The sequence below is a fragment of the Lissotriton helveticus genome, chromosome 6 (assembly GCF_964261635.1).
Source record: "Lissotriton helveticus chromosome 6, aLisHel1.1, whole genome shotgun sequence".
NCBI lineage: Eukaryota > Metazoa > Chordata > Amphibia > Caudata > Salamandridae > Lissotriton > Lissotriton helveticus.
Window position 1 is genome coordinate 2112093351 of NC_136067.1, and position 16904 is coordinate 2112110254.

The 16904-nt window shown below is 52.1% G+C and overlaps 1 protein-coding gene across 1 annotated transcript in view; it reads right to left on the reverse strand.

Moving 5' to 3' along the window:
- Positions 1 to 6226: 6226 nt before the first annotated feature.
- The window catches only part of LOC144762081 (NACHT, LRR and PYD domains-containing protein 12-like), a 78211-nt gene continuing 67533 nt past the window's right edge, over positions 6227 to 16904 (reverse strand). Inside the window, exon 4 of the mRNA XM_078647212.1 lies at positions 6227 to 8521. Coding sequence (XP_078503338.1) covers positions 6822 to 8521 — 1700 coding nt within the window. The 3' untranslated portion in view covers positions 6227 to 6821. The remainder of the gene's footprint in view (positions 8522 to 16904) is intronic.

The following is a 16904-nucleotide window of genomic DNA, read 5'->3' on the forward strand; positions in this document are numbered from 1 at the left end:
GGGCAGGCATTACAGAGCCAGTCACCATTGTCACAGGATGTCCCTGGGCGAGAGAGCAGGCATTACAGCGACAGTCACCACTGTCACAGGATGTCCCTGGGTCGAGAGGGCAGGCATTATAGAGACAGTCACCATTGTCACAGGATGTCCCTGGGCTGAGAGGGCAGGCATTACAGAGACAGACACCATTGTCACAGGATGTCCCTGGGTCGAGAGGGCAGGCATTACAGAGACAGTCACCATTGTCACAGGATGTACCTCGGCTGAGAGGGCAGGCATTACAGAGCCAGTCACCATTGTCACAGGATGTACCTGGGCTGAGAGGGCAGGCATTGCAGAGACAGTCACCATTGTCACAGGATGTACCTGGGCTGAGAGGGCAGGCATTGCAGAGACAGTCACCACTGTCACAGGATGTACCTGGGCCGAGAGTTCAGGCATTGCAGAGACAGTCACCACTGTCACAGGATGTCCCTGGGCTGAGAGCGCAGGCATTACAGAGGCAGTCACCATTGTCACAGGATGTACTTGGGCTGAGAGCGCAGGCATTACAGAGACAGTCACCATTGTCACAGGATGTACCTGGGCCGAGAGGGCAGGCATTACAGAGGCAGTCACCATTGTCACAGGATGTCCCTGGTCTGAGAGGGCAGGCATTGCAGAGACAGTCACCACTGTCACAGGGTGTACCTGGTCTGAGAGGGCAGGCATTGCAGAGACAGTCACCATTGTCACGGGATGTACCTGGGCTGAGAGGGCAGGCATTACAGAGGCAGACACCATTGTCACGGGATGTACCGGGGCCGAGAGGGCAGGCATTACAGAGACAGTCACCATTGTCACAGGATGTACCGGGGCTGAGAGGGCAGGCATTGCAGAGACAGATACCATTGTCACAGGATGTACCGGGGCTGAGAGGGCAGGCATTACAGAGGCAGTCACCATTGTCACAGGATGTACCTGGGCTGAGAGGGCAGGCATTGCAGGGGCAGTCACCATTGTCACAGGATGTACCTGGGCCGAGAGGGCAGGCATTGCAGAGACAGTCACCATTGTCACAGGATGTACTTGGGATGAGAGGGCAGGCATTGCAGAGGCAGTCACCATTGTCACAGGATGTCCCTGGGCCGAGAGGGCAGGCATTGCAGAGACAGTCATCATTGTCACAACATGTACCTGGGCTGAGAGCGCAGGCATTGCAGAGACAGTCACCATTGTCACAGGATGTACCTGGGCTGAGAGGGCAGGCATTGCAGAGACAGTCACCATTGTCACAGGATGTATCTGGGCCGAGAGGGCAGGCATTGCAGAGGCAGTCATCATTGTCACAACATGTACCTGGGCTGAGAGCGCAGGCATTGCAGAGACAATCACCATTGTCACAGGATGTACTTGGGCTGAGAGAGCAGGCATTGCAGAGACAGTCACCATTGTCACAGGATGTACCTGGGCCGAGAGGGCAGGCATTGCAGAGACAGACACCATTGTCACAGGATGTACCTGGGCTGAGAGCGCAGGCATTGCAGAGACAGTCACCATTGTCACAGGATGTATCTGGGCCGAGCGGTCAGGCATTACAGAGACAGTCACCATTGTCACAGGATGTACCTGGGCTGAGAGGGCAGGCATTACAGAGGCAGTCACCATTGTCACAGGATGTACCTGGGCTGAGAGGGCAGGCATTACAGAGGCAGTCACCATTGTCACAGGATGTACCGGGGATGAGAGGGCAGGCATTGCAGAGGCAGTCTTCATTGTCACAGTATGTACTTGGGCTGAGAGGGCAGGCATTGCAGAGACAGTCACCATTGTCACAACATGTACCTGGGCTGAGAGCGCAGGCATTGCAGAGACAGTCACCATTGTCACAGGATGTACCTGGGCCGAGAGGGCAGGCATTGCAGAGACAGACACCATTGTCACAGGATGTATCTGGGCCGAGCGGTCAGGCATTACAGAGACAGTCACCATTGTCACAGGATGTACCGGGGATGAGAGGGCAGGCATTGCAGAGGCAGTCTTCATTGTCACAGGATGTACTTGCGCTGAGAGGGCAGGCATTGCAGAGGCAGTCTTCATTGTCACAGGATGTACTTGCGCTGAGAGGGCAGGCATTGCAGAGGCAGTCACCATTGTCACAGGCTACAGCGCATCTTGTGATGATCTGCGAATTTTACAAGTGTCTGATTCCAAGTCCCAGTGGTGTATACGGTGCAAAGATGTGTGGTTGGCACTAGGAAGCCTCTTTGTGCCCCAGTGTGGGCAAAAAGAGCGACAGTGCCATATCTCAGTAGATATAGATCTGCGCTGTTCTTTCCCCCACCCGCAACAGAGCGCAGCAACTTAATTTTAAGTACATCAGCCCTTATGCGTTCAACTTCGTTTTTATACATAAATGACTGATACATCATAACAAGTTTAAGACAACTACTTCAAAGCTACATAGGAGATGCCTCTAGAGTCTTCTTATGACAACCACCAACATAACAAATCATGGGACCAGGGTTTACCTCTAAAGAGACCCATGCTTACAACTAAATATACCTATTGTACCTCCTAGAATTGTTGTGGTGTGTTTTGTTCTATCTGACCTAGCGTCAACTGCTGCTTTAATACAAAAATTGCTGCTTAAAATTAAATAAACTCTAATTAAAATGAGTGTTTCATTTAGTAAGTACACTGTGTAGGAAGTCAATAGACTGGAGTTTTATAGAGCGCAAACTTAACCTGAAAGTATCAGAGCACTTTACATGAGCACCTTCATTTTTAGGCACAGGGAGATGACACCATTTTCCCAGAGTCACAGGACCTGTGCCTCTCTGCAAGACTCAAACCGGGCTCCCTGCCTTCGGAGTCCACTGCTCTAGCCGTACTCCACATCCTCTCCTGTTTAATTGAATGACAGAGGTATAGCTCGTTGCGTATGCTCTGCTGCTATCAGACCCTTCCACTCCAAGGATGCTACTCATAATAATTTGCATTTCTTGTTGTCTACCTGAATATACATGTGAAGACCTATAGTAATAGGACAGTTGAAGACATAGGTTAGCACACAGTCTAGAGTTCTATGAGCGCCTTCTGCAGACTCCCGGCACACTAGGATGGCTAGGTTCAGCAGACGTCTGGTTGTTTCTCTGCCTCTTCCCAGCATGGGCTGTGTGCCCCTAGGCTCAGCAGACACCGGCTGTTTCTCTGCCTCTTCCCAGCATGGTCAGTGTGCCACTAGGTTCAGCAGACGTCTGGTTGTTTCTCTGCCTCTTCCCAGCATGAGCTGTGTGCCACTAGGTTCAGCAGACGTCTGGTTGTTTCTATGCCTCTTCCCAGCATGAGCTGTGTGCCCCTAGGCTCAGCAGACACCCGGCTGTTTCTCTGCCTCTTCCCAGCATAAGCTGTGTGCCCCTAGGTTCAGCGGACACCTGGCTGTTTCTATGCCTCTCCCCAGCATGGGCTGAGTGCCCCTAGGTTTAGCAGAAACCTGGCTGTTTCTCTGCCTCTTCCCAGCATGGGCTGTGTGCCCCTAGGTCCAGCAGATGCCTGGCTGTTTCTCTGCCTCTTCACAGCATGAGCTGTGTGCCCCTAGGTTCAGCAGCAGATGGCTGCTTCTCTGCCTCTTCCCAGCATGCACTGTGTGCACCTAGGTTCAGCAGACGTTGTGCCACTAGGTTCAGCAGACGTCTGGCTGTTTCTCTGCCTCTTCCCAGCTGAGCTGTATGCCCCTAGGTTCAGCAGAGTCCTGGCTGTTTCTCTGCCTCTATCCCAGCATGTGCTGTGTGCCTCTACGTTCTTCAGAGGCCTGGCTGCTTCTTTGCCAGTTGCCAGCATGTGCTGTGTGCCCCTAGGTTCAGCCGATGCCTGGTTGTTTCTCTGCCTCTTCCCAGCACGAGCTGTGTGCCTTTAAGTTCAGCAGAGGCCTGGCTCTTTCTGTGCCTCTTCCCAGCATGGTCAGTGTGCCCCTAGGTTCAGCAGACGCCTGGCTGTTTCTCTGCCTCTTCCTAGCATGAGCTGTGTGCCCCTAGGTTCAGCAGACGTCTGGCTGTTTATCTGCTTCTTCCCAGCATGAGCAGTGTACCACTAGGTTCAGCACACTTCTGGCTGTTTCTATGTCTCTTCCCAGCATGAGCTGTGTGCCACTAGGTTCAGCACACGTCTGGCTGTTTCTCTGTCTCTTCCCAGCATGAGCTGTGTGCCCCTAGGTCCAGCAGAGGCCTGGCTATTTATCAGCTTCTTCCCAGCATGAGCTGTGCGCCACTGGGTTCAGCACACGTCTGGCTGTTTCTCTGCCTCTTCTCAGCATGATCTGTGTGCCCCTAGGTTCAGCAGATGTTGTGCCCCTAGGTTCAGCAGAGACATGGCTGTTTCTCTGCCTCTTCCCAACATAAGCTGTGTGCCCCTAGGTTCAGCAGACGTCTGGCTGTTTCTCTGCCTCCTCCCAGCACGAGCAGTGTGCCCCTAGGTTCAGCAGGCGTTTGGCTGTTTCTCTGCCTCTTCCTAGCATGAGCTGTGTGCCCCTAGGCTCAGCAGACGTCTGGCTGTTTCTCTGCTTCTTCCCAGCATGAGCTGTGTGCCCCTAGCTTCAGCAGAGGCCTTGCTGTTTCTCTGCCTCTTCACAGCATGGGATGTGTGCCTCTAGCTTCAGCAGAGGCCTGGCTGTTTCTCTGCCTCTTCCTAGCAGGAGCTGTGTGCCTCTAGGTCCAGGAGACGTCTGGCTGTTTCTGTGCCTCTTCCCAGCATGAGCTATGTGCCCCTGGGTTCAGCAGAGGCCTGGCTATTTAGCTGCTTCTTCCCAGCATGAGCTGTGTGCCACTAGGTTCAGCACATGTCTGGCTCTTTCTCTGCCTCTTCTCAGCTGATCTGTGTGCCCCTTGGTTCAGCAGACGTGTGGCTGTTTCTCTGCCTCTTCCTAGCATGAGCTGTGTGCCCCTGGATTTAGCAGACGTCTGGCTGTTTCTCTGCCTCTTCCTAGCAGGAGCTGTGTGCCTCTAGGTCCAGGAGACGTCTGGCTGTTTCTCTGCCTATTCCCAGCATGAGCTGTGTGCCCCTGGGTTCAGCAGAGGCCTGGCTATTTATCTGCTTCTTCCCAGCATGAGCTGTGTGCCACTAGGTTCAGCACATGTCTGTCTCTTTCTCTGCCTCTTCTCAGCTGATCTGTGTGCCCCTAGGTTCAGCAGAGACATGGCTGTTTCTCTGCCTCTTCCCAGCATGAGCTGTGTGCCCCTAGGTTCAGCAGACGTCTGGTTGTTTCTCTGCCTCTTCCCAGCATGGGTTGTGTGCCACTAGGTTCAGCAGAGGCATGGCTGTTTCTCTGCCTCTTCCCACCATGAGCAGTGTGCCCCTAGGTTCAGCAGACGTCTGGTTGTTTATCTGCCTCTTCCCAGCATGGGCTGTGTGCCCCTAGGTTCAGCAGATGTCTGGCTGTTTCTCTGCCTCTTCCAGCATGTGCTGTGTACCCCTAGGTTCAGCAGACGTCTGATTGTTTCTCTGCCTCTTCCCGGCATGGACTGTGTGCCCCTAGGTTCAGCAGATGTCTGGCTGTTTCTCTGCCTCTTCCAGCATGAGCTGTGTGCCCCTAGGTTCAGCAGATGTCTGGCTGTTTCTCTGCCTCTTCTTATCATGAGCTGTGTGCCCCTACGTTCAGCAGACGTCTGGCTGTTTCTCTGCCTCTTCCTAGCATGAGTTGTGTGCCCCTGGGTTCAGCACATGTCTGGCTGTTTCTCTGCCTCTTCCCAACATGAGCAGTGTGCCCCTAGGTTCATCAGGTGTCTGGCTGTTTCTCTGCCTCTTCCCAGCGTGAGATGTGTGCCCCTAGGTTCAGCAGATGCCTGGCTGTTTCTCTGCCTCTTCCTAGCATGGGCTGTGTGCCCTTAGGTTCAGCAGACGCCTGGCTGTTTCTCTGCCTCTTCTTAGCATGAGCTGTGTGCCCCTAGGTTCAGCAGATGTCTGGCTGTTTTTTTTCTGCCTCTTCCTAGCATGAGCTGTGTGCCCCTAGGTTCAGTAGACGTCTGGCTGTTTCTCTACCTCTTCCTAGCATGAGCTGTGTGCCCCTAGGTTCAGTAGACGTCTGGCTGTTTCTCTGCCTCTTCCTAGCATGAGCTGTGTGCCCCTAGGTTCAGTAGATGTCTGGCTGTTTCTCTGCCTCTTCCTAGCATGAGCTGTGTCCCCCTTTTGATAATTCTGTAACCAAGATCATTGGCTTCTCCTGGGTTTGTCTGAGACTTCAGATCTGTGAGGACATATTGTTCTGTGCTATCATGTGATCCACTTGAAATCTTCCAAATACTAATCCACCACTAATAAGTTTGAACAGTGGTCGCTAATCGAGGTTTATGTCTGAGTAACGTATCAGGTGAGGGGACTCTACCAGAGCTTGTGTGCGGCTGTACTAGTGCGATATCGCAAAGCATTTTCATCTTCCAAGGGCTCTTTGGTCACCTCCGAATGGCAATAATTCACAGGGTCTTCCCAAGTAGGCGACTTACAAAAGGATTAATTAAATAGACCTTATTTTAAAACACTGGTGATTTGTAAGCCTTTTCCCAAACATATTCTTGGAGAACTGTTCAGAACATATAAGCTTCTCCTCCAGAACAGTCAGGAAAAATGCAAAACAGACCTAAATATTTGCTATGGCCAAAGCTTTCTAGGCTCAGATTGTAATGTTTGTGAAGATATTAAAGAAACACTTGTGTATAATTTTTAATCACAGCGGAATCAGCGGGGCCAAAGTAGAGGAATCCCTACAGAGTGCACACGTGACAGCCCAGCTGACCCCACCACGAGGGCACCTGGAGTAAATACAAGATACCTGGGCAGTTGTTTCAAACTTACGTTAAACTAGAACACTTCTGAGTCCACGGGATCAGGGATTTCACATCTTCTGCTTCCAATTTAAATTGTGAAATATTGAGATTCTGAATTGGAGCAGAGTTTTTAAAACAAAACAGCAACACTTTCATATCCATTGTGTCCATTTGTCGCCCAATGTGAATTTTATCGAAGGATTCAAGGGCTATCTTCGTAAACTCTTCATCCTGGATCTCATGCAAGCAGTACAGCAAGTCCATCAGGTAATCACTGAGGAAATCACTGCTGTCCTTGATTTGTTCTTTAATCCAAGGCAATAAATTAGTTTTTGTTCCTGACAGAATCTTCCATTCTAAGTGTTCCCCCATTCGCTTCACTGCTTCTGTGTTTCCGAAGCCGAAGATGAGACGTACAGTAAGCAATAAGTGATTCTGGTCGCGTTTCATGTAGTCGCTCAATAAACCGCTCAGAGCTTGATCAGGATTCATTGCATGATCCGTTGGTTCATCGTTATCCCTTAGTACATAGAATAAAGCTGCAAAGAAATCTTGAAAGATGGAGTGGGCGAAGCTGTAGATGTTGAGGTCACTGGTATCCTTGTGAAATAGGTCTTTACTTTGGAGGAGTGACTGGATATGCACAAGGGACAAGCCGTGTTTGTGGAGGTCTTCTTCCGTAAACTGTGTTTTGTTCTCGTAGAGTCCATCCTTGGCCAAGGTGCAAACCCTCTTCAGGGTATCTTGGGCAGGCTGCGTTGCTGCACTGTTCTGTTGCTTTATGAAACTGGATAGGAAAGTAATGAAGAGCAATGCCATTGTTCTTGGGGCATTTGTGAGATCTTCGCCCCTTTCCATCTGAAGCTTGAGGACTCTGCAGATGACCCAACACACAGTTGGGATGAAGCACATGCTATGAAGAGCAGGCCTTTCCCGAATAACTTGGAAAACCTGGGCTCCCAATTCTGCACTTCCAAAAAACTTGTTGAAGTATTCCTTCCTGTCGTCTTCTGAAAATCCAACCATCTCTTCCAAACGTTGGATCTTCACACATTGCCTAAGTTTCTCCAAAGCTGCTGGACGTGTGGTAATTATTATGGACGACTTGGAGAGAAGTGTTCTTCTTAGTAAACTTTTCTGTGCACACTGCAGGGGTTTGTCGTTGCCTGAGGGTAGAAATAAGGGATGCCTCAATTTGTCAAAACCATCAATTAAGAAGAGTACTTTTCCCAGGTCTACCACTGAGCCAAGATGTGCCTTAGGCATCTGCATATAACTCTGCAGGAGGAGGTCCGCCATGACTGGGTATCCAGGAAGCTGGTCACTATCTCGGCACTGAACATAGAAAACATACTCAAACCTGTCCTGGAAAAGTTTCCCCATTGCCCAGTCAAGCATGATCTTCCGAGCAAGGACTGTCTTTCCGATCCCTGCAGCTCCCTGGATCACAATGATTCTCGCAGTATGTCCCTGCTTATCAGGGTTAAATAATTCTGGCACTGAGGAGTAGGAGTACATTGGGACCGGAGCTCTGACTTCTCGATGCTTCCTCCCAGAGGACATGATCTCATGCATTCGCCCCGCCGGCTGGTTATGGCTCTTTACGAAGACCAGTTTTGGATATCTTTCTGTCAAATCAAAACGCTGACCAAAGCCAATCTTTTCAGCTTCTTGTACCTTTAATTTTTCAATTACGCCATCAATATATTTCTTCCTCAGCAATTCTGCAAGGCAAACAAGAAATAATCAAAAAACACTCTTATCAACCTGCAATCAAGTGTCTTTGCTACCCTCTGCAGCCCTACTACAATTCCTGTGGTATTGTCTATTCGGGCACTACAGGAGTCGTTGCCTGAATCGGGATTTCAAGATGTGAAAATTTTTTACTGACGAGGAAAATATTACTGAGTTAACCCCATTTTGAGTTGTGGAAGTTGAAATAATTCAGAAATACAGCGCCCAATAAACACTGCACCCTGCAGTGTTAGTAATTAAAGATGTATTAACATACCAAAACACAGCCCCGGCAGAATGAGGTTACTAGAACTAACAAATCATATGTCCTGCAATTACTTGAAAATAATTAAATAGTATTAAAATTATTCACCAGGGGGGAGTGGCTTTGGCGGCGATGTAGTGAGACGTGCTTTCCGCGAGCTCCGGTGCCCTGCCGCCTTTATGAGCCTTATTTAACGGAATTGGGGTGCTGCACCGTGGCCCAGGGAGTGGTGGATGCTGCCTGTGAGCCGGGGCACCCGCGGAGAGCAGTGATCTGTTGGGAAATTGCACCGCTGGCTGGCGGCGACTGCCAACGTTCCTGGGAGCAGCCGTGCCTACCATTTTGTGCCACCCGACGGAGAAGCTGACCCGCGCCCTGGGGGCTGCCTGGGTTCCCGCTTAGCTCCGCCTGTGTGTTTCCTGCGGACTGGGTCAGGCCTGGCAGTGGAGCACTCCGGAGCGGGAGCTTTGCCGACAGTTGCGAAGGCAAGACTCGACAAGGCAGTGTGGTGAGAGGAGGCGGCGCAGCCTGGTGGGGCCACCGTGGTGAAGAACACGGCGGACTGACGGCGCCTGGCTCCGAGGTGGTGCAGGAGTTGATGCCTGGGAGGGCCTTGAACTGCGGACACCCAAAGGAGTGGTGAGTCCCCGGAGAACAGCGGTGCCCGGCTGTGCTCTATGTAGTGGAGCCGAGACTCGGGGGTGAAACAGCGGAGGCGGCGCAGGATTGGCAGACGGTGCTCGGCGGCTGCTCTGGGGGCTTGAGCTGAAGTGGCCTGAGAGGTGAGGTGGACCGGCGGGTCCCTTTTGGACGAGCAGCAGGAGGCAGGCTGCAGACCCAGCCTTGTGGCGGTAGAGGCGGGTCACTGAGCAGGTTGAAGGGCTTTACCGACAGTTGCAGAGGCCATGCCTAACGAGGCAGTGCGGCGAGAGGAGGCGGCGCGGCCTGGTGGGGCCACCCTGGTGAAGAGCGCGGCGGACTGATGGCGCCTGGCTCCGAGGTGGTGCAGGAGTTGGTGCGCGGGCCGGCCTTGAACTGCGGCCCCCCAAAGGAGAGGTGAGTCCCCGGAGAACAGCGGTGCCCGGTTGTGCTTTGTGTAGTGGAGCGGAGGCCCGGGGGTGAACCAGTGGAGGCGGCGCAGGATTGGCAGACATTGCTCGGCGGCTGCTCTGGGGGCCTGCGCTGAAGTGGCCTGAGGAGTGAGGTGGACCGGCAGGTCCCTCTTAGACGAGTGGCAGGAGGCAGACTGCAGGCCCGGCCTTGTGGCGGTAGAAGCGGGTCATTGAGCCGGTTGAAGGTGCGGCGAGGCGGGGGGTCGGGGGCAAATGTCGGGATCGCTGATCTGAGCGGCACTGGGGGACTCTAGACATTGCACGTTGCTGTCCCCCAGGGTCCTGCCCCCCAGTCTCCCTGCACTGCTGCTTAGACACCTGGTGCGCCTCCATGTTGGATTGAGCGGCGGGTCGCCCCAGGGACTCAGAGCAGCCGGCACCGAGGCAGGGGAGCTCTGCTATAAGCATTGAAGTGAGCGGGGATTTCTCCTGGGTGGAGTTGCTGGTGGCCATCGTAGGTGGAGCGTGGCTGGTCGTGTTGCTGCCCTGTGGTGAGTGGTGGGCACCTGAGGGTTCTGCGGGCGAGCGCCACCATCTGGGGCCCCGAGGCATACCCCATCGATTGGACTCCCCATTGAGTGACTCCTGTGCATTGACTGGCACTGATTTTGGTTGGGTTCGGGGGACACAATTTTTGCTGTTAAGTGGGGTTGGAAACGCTTGTCGAGCTCTGCAGTGCCCTGTGGTCTGGGGGACCCGGTCATCATCGGCTGCTGCCAGGCAGTATTCGCGCGAAATTTAGGGTGAGTGCAGCGTAGCAGCGGGGCCATCGACCGCCATTTTGAGACTGAGGCCTGGAGGTACTGACCACTTTGACCGCGGCCCGCACTGCACTGGTGTGGGCGAGTGTGCTCCGGTGGTCGCCCTCTGAGACGTGTGAGGGGGTTGTGGAGCGGGTATTGTTGGGGTTGACGGAGACATTTGGCACGGGCAAGGGAGGGCGAACATTTCAGGGTGCCAGTGTCGCCATTTCGTGACTTTAACTCGTTGCCTGGAGTTTAGCACTGTGGAGAGATGGGACCATTTTCTGTAGCTGTGTGACTACCCTGGGGCCGTGGCTGGTGAGCTGGAGTGGAGAGGCTGTGGTCCAGATTGACCTGCAGGGGGCGGCGCGGACTGGTGCATTTCCCCTCTTACCCCTCTTTTCTTCTTCTCTCCTGGGCGCATACCGACCGACAGGCACAGAGAATGCTGATTGACCACAGCCGCAGAGCTGGCAATGACGCGGTTAAGGGGGGGTAGGGCCGACTCGGCGGCAACATCCAGAGACAACTCAGTTGTAGCCATGTGGGGCAAGGCTGGGGCGACGACGCCTGCTGAGGGATCTTCGCAGGCTGCTGGAGACTCGCCGCCGGTGACCCAGCCTTTTATGACCTCCTTTATGTCTGAGCTCAAGATGGAAATAGGCTCCCTATGCTCCGAGGTGCATTCTTGTGTCATGGAATTTCAGAAAGAGGTCACCGACTTGAGAGACCGGGTCGACGGGCGAGTCTACAGCAGCCTGCGAAGATCCCTCAGCAGGCGTCGTCGCCCCGGCCTTGCCACACGTGGCTACAACTGAGTTGTCTCTGGATGTTGCTGCCGAGTCGGCCCTACCCCCCTTAGACCTTGTCATTGCCAGCTCTGCCTTTCCCTCCGCTCCGTGAGGAACCCCCCGGATGCGGAGGTTGTTCCGGCGGCTTCTGTTTTCAAGGTCCTCCTGCTTGACTTGTAATTCTATATTTTGCTCCTCCAGCGCCGCCAGGCGTTGCCACAATTGCTCCTGGTCTTCCGTACATGCATCTACTATTTTCTCAAGCCCATCGACCCTGTCTCCCAAGTCGGTGACCTCTTTCCGTTTCCATCCCCGCATACCCCCATAGTGGGGAACCCGCACTTCCCACCGGCCGATCAATCTCGAGCATTTGACAAATGGACACAAGGAGATTGCAGGGTGATTTGCGACCTATATGAAGGGGGCGCACCCAAAACCTTTGACCACTGTAGGGAGGAGTCTCGAGTACCATCGGAGGCAAGACTGCAATATGCGCAGTTGCGACACTGGGTCTCTGAAGGGGAAATGTACCAGGCAGCCACACGCGATTTCACCCCTTTCGAGAAGCTGGCGCGCTCCCTTGGGGGATTAAAGGGGCTGATCTCCCAGATCTACCACATCCTACAACACCCGCCGACTGTGCCATCTCACCCATACCAACGCCAGTAGCAACTGGCGGCCGGCGCGGACATTGAGCCCTCGCAGTGGGACTGACTTTGGAGAGATATTACCAAGATATATCGGAGCATCCCGCAAAGGGAAAGTGCTTACAAACTCCTGAGCCAGTGGTACTACACGACCCTGCGGCTCCATAAGATGTTCCCCACGGTCTCTCCCTTGTGCTGGAGGTGTCAGTCTGCATCCGGGGATTTTATCCATGTTTGGTGGGCGTGCCCGATCCTGACTCTCTTTTGGAAGGAGGTTCTCAGCCACATTAGAGGGGTGCTGGGGTTCCCCCTGCCTGAAGCCGTGAGCACAATCCTACTTGGTATCAGACCTGCCACCCTTAAGGCACTCACCCGCAGTATTTGGATCCTGGCGCTCCAAATGCTGGGGGCGGCCAAGCAGCTTATAGCCCTATCCTGGAAGAGAACCGAAGCCCCACCTATAGCAGTCTGGTTTGGTTTGTACGGCTTTGGCATGTCATAACGATGGAACTTCTCACAGCACGACTGCAAGCACGCGACACACGTTTTGGGGCGGTTTGGCGGCCCCTAGTGCGATACCTCTGCTCCATAGAACACGCGAGCCACATGCCTACCAAGCTCAGAACCCTGCGCCTCTTAGACGACGCTGTCACCCCTCCAGACCCCGACAGACTACTCCCTTAGACATCCTCTATGACGCAGGAGTTACCCGTGGCGCCTTCTCCCCGCTGACCCCCCATGGTGCACGCACACTCTGCCTTCACTGTTCTCTTTATATCTCCCACCTCTCCTATTCTCCTTTCATTTTTTCCTCTCCTTTTCTCTGCTTTTAGACTCTACACATGTTTACTGAGCCCCATTGGGCTGTCCTTAAGTGTTGGGCCAGTTGCCCGTTAGTCAATTGCCAATAGACCTTTGATCTGGGTTATCTAAACGCCACATGGATACAACAGCTTATGTCATGCCACGCGGCCGGCCCCGGTGGGGTTGTAGGCAAGGTGCTGTGTAAATTTGTTTTTTTGTGCAAGCCCTCTGGCCCTAACGCTGTTTCCTTTCGCGGCCGGCCCTGTCTAGTGTTGGAGGCTCAATGCTGTGTTTAAATGACCCTGTTATGAGTGTTAACTCTTAAAAATAAAACAGACTTGAAATGAAATTATTCACCAGATACCCTTTAGTTATTTTTCACAGTGACCGGGGGCATGTACAGCTAAGCCAGGCTCTGACAGGACCAGCAGAGCTATTACTTTATCTTGTAACTAGTAACTACTAGTAACTCGTCTACACTGACCGGTTAGGCACAGATGAGTTAGGCTCTGGGGGCCCGGTAGGACTATTTCTTCATCTTTCAGCTAGTAACTACTAGTAAATAGTCTGCAGTGACCGGGCACGCACTGCCAAGCCAGGCCCAGGCGGCACGAGGAAGATTATTAATTAATCGTGTAACTAGTCTACATTTAGCTGGTATGCCCAGCTAAGCCAGGTTCTGGTGGGGCCAAGTCAAGTCAAGGTAACTTTATTTGGTTCAAATGGACCATAAAAGTTTAACATACATACAAAATACCTAAAGTTATCATGTCCAATTTATACAATAATATAACTCATGAAAATACACCATTTTCATTTACACTTCATACCGTTTCCTTATTGAAAGTGCAGGTCTGATAAAATTTAGTGCAGCAGTGCAAATAACAACAGTGGGCAAAGAGCATAAGAAAGTAAAACCCTCCTGATACATACAAGGGCGAATTTCTCTTAGGATTGGGGTAAGGAACCGTGCCCATGGCTCTTTGAACAGTGTGCAAAACAGCATAAAGTGCAAGGTGTTTTTGTTGTGCTAGATTATTGCAAGGATAGGGGATAAGGTTCTTGCATCATCCAGCTTTTTTAGGAAAGGCCACAAGAAAGTGCAACTTGCAAAGACGAAATCTAGTAATGAGAAATCGGAACTGTGCATTAGTAGTAAAAGACAAGTAAGATTGTTGTTGGAAAGGGGACCGATATAAATGATAGTGTAAACCTGGTTGCCGGCGACAATTGTTTGACTCAGCAAAATATGCTTCTTTTATAATCATTTTCATGTTTATGTGGATACTATCAGGGTTAACATAATAATGCCCCAAACCTATTTCGTAAAATTTTTCTTTGACAAAGCGGAGCCATGGAATAGCCAGGGCATTATCAAAGGTCATGCAATCCTTGATAATTTCCCTTTGAACTATAAGTCCTTTGACAGCCACATTTTAGCCTAAAGGACCAATGGGGCGATGTTAATTCGGTCCTCTATAAAATCCAGCCGTACCTTAGAGTGACAAAAGGCTGTGGGGACACTTTTTTTGGGTCTTTAGCAATCTTTTTATTAACCTGTTTTCTAAAGTTTGTAATTGAGTGCCTTTATGATGTCCCCACACTCCCGCCCCGTAGGTTGCGACAGACAAGCATTTTGATTTGCATAAAGTGATTAATTCTACTGCCGGCTTGTGGCCCGACTTACAAGTAGAGCGGAATAGACCCTCTTCTACGCGGCTAGTATGCTGAACCCTTGCTTTAACAAGATGGTCCCAATTCAGTTTATTAGGTCTCGCCTGGCAATGCGCTTGCGCATTGAGCTTGCGAGAATATAGGGACTTATCCACAGCTTAACCAAACTGGCGATTTCATGCTGTGCCCGTGAAAAGCAAGCTCGCCTTGCAATGCGCTTGCGCATTGAGCTTGCGAGAATATAGGGACTTATCCACAGCTTAACCAAACTGGCGATTTCATGCTGTGCCCGTGAAAAGCAAGCTCAATGCGCAAGCGCATTGACCTAAAAAGTGCGTGCACATGAAAGCCAGCCATCTGCCGCCAGCAGCTTCACTTGAAAGGGATCATTTCGCAGTTTTCGCCTCAGGCATTTCTCCTCCCCTAATTTATTCACTGCCCACGGCCGGCCGGCCGTACTTTCACTTTGACGGCCGCCAGACCGTCTCTCGCATTTCTCCTCCCTCCTCTCAGTGAACTTTTATTTGTTTTAACTTGTTTTATTCTGACATTGATTGCATCGCGGCTTAACTTATTTCAAATATGACATTGCATCGCATCTTACCTATTATTTCAATCAGCAGCAATCTCGTTTAAATGTGCCCTGATTCTGAGCATGGTTTTGGAGATGAGCACAATTACGCTTTATTTTACCTAAAACTATTCTGACATTGATTGCATCGCGGCTTAACCGATGACATCCGAGCCCTGATGGACAACGGAGAAACAGCGGCCCTCATCCTCCTAGACCTCTCCGCGGCATTCGACACTGTCTGCCACCGCACCCTAGTGCAGCGCCTCAGCAACGTCGGAATTCAGGAAAAGGCACTGGAATGGATCGTCTCCTTCCTCGACGGAAGAACACAGAGAGTCCGCCTACCACCGTACAAATCAGAGGCCACCGAAGTCATCTGCGGCGTCCCTCAAGGATCCTCGCTGAGCCCCACCCTCTTCAACGTCTACATGAGCCCCCTCGCGCCCATCGCACGCCAACACAACCTGAACATCATCTCCTACGCCGATGACACCCAGCTGATCCTCTCACTGACCAACGACCCCGCCGCTTCCAGAGCCAACCTTCACGAAGGGATGAAAGATGTAGCCGAATGGATGACGACCAGCCGCCTGAAACTGAACTCAGACAAGACGGAAGTCCTCATCCTGGGCTCCTCGCCCTCCGCCTGGGACGACTCCTGGTGGCCCCCCGCCCTGGGCACCGCACCCACACCGACAGACCACGCACGCAACCTGGGCTTCATCCTGGACTCCTCCCTCTCCATGACCAGACAAGTCAACGCCGTCTCCTCGTCATGCTTCAACATCCTGCGCATGCTACGAAAGATCTTCCGGTGGATCCCCACCGAGACCAGGAAGACGGTCACCCAGGCCCTCGTCACCAGCCGACTGGACTACGGCAACGCCCTCTACGCCGGAACCACCGCCAAGCTCCAGAAGAGACTCCAGCGGATCCAGAACGCCTCAGCCAGACTCATCCTCGACATCCCCCGACGCAGCCACATCTCCGGACATCTGAGAGACCTGCACTGGCTCCCCGTCAACAAGAATCACCTTCCGTCTCCTCACCCACGCACACAAAGCCCTACACGACCAAGGCCCGAGCTAACTCAACAACCGCATCAACTTCTACGCTCCCAAACGCCACCTCCGATCAGCCAGTCACGCCCTCGCCACCGTCCCCCGCATCCGAAGATCGACAACAGGAGGAAGGTCCTTCTCCCACCTGGCCGCCAAGACCTGGAACTCCCTCCCGACCGACCTGCGCCTGACCCAAGACCACCTCTCCTTCAGGAAGAAGCTCAAGACCTGGCTGTTCGAGCAGTAGCAGCACCCCCCCCCCCCAAGCGCCTTGAGACCCTCCGGGTAAGTAGTGCGCTATATAAATGTCCATGATTGATTGATTGATTGATTTCAAATATGGCATTGCATTGCGTCTTACCTATTATTTCAATCAGCAGCAGTCTCGTTTAAATGTGCCCTTGCATGCTTTTGGAGACGAGCACAATTTCGCTTTATTTTACCTAAAACAAGTAAGCTCTTTAATTTTTCTGAAGGCTTTCATTGTCTTTTTTGGTTTTTTTTTGTGTCTTTTATAGCGCTCGGCTACTCAGAAGAGTGTCCCGGCGCTTTATTGACAACCTAAAAAGACAAACACAACAGAGTAAAAAAGGGCAGGGTCAACAGAACATAAGAGTCTAAGAAGAAAAAAAGCCAGGTTTTCAGGGCCTTCCTAAAAGACAGCAAATTAGAGGTGCTACGTAACGTCAGGGGCAAAGAGTT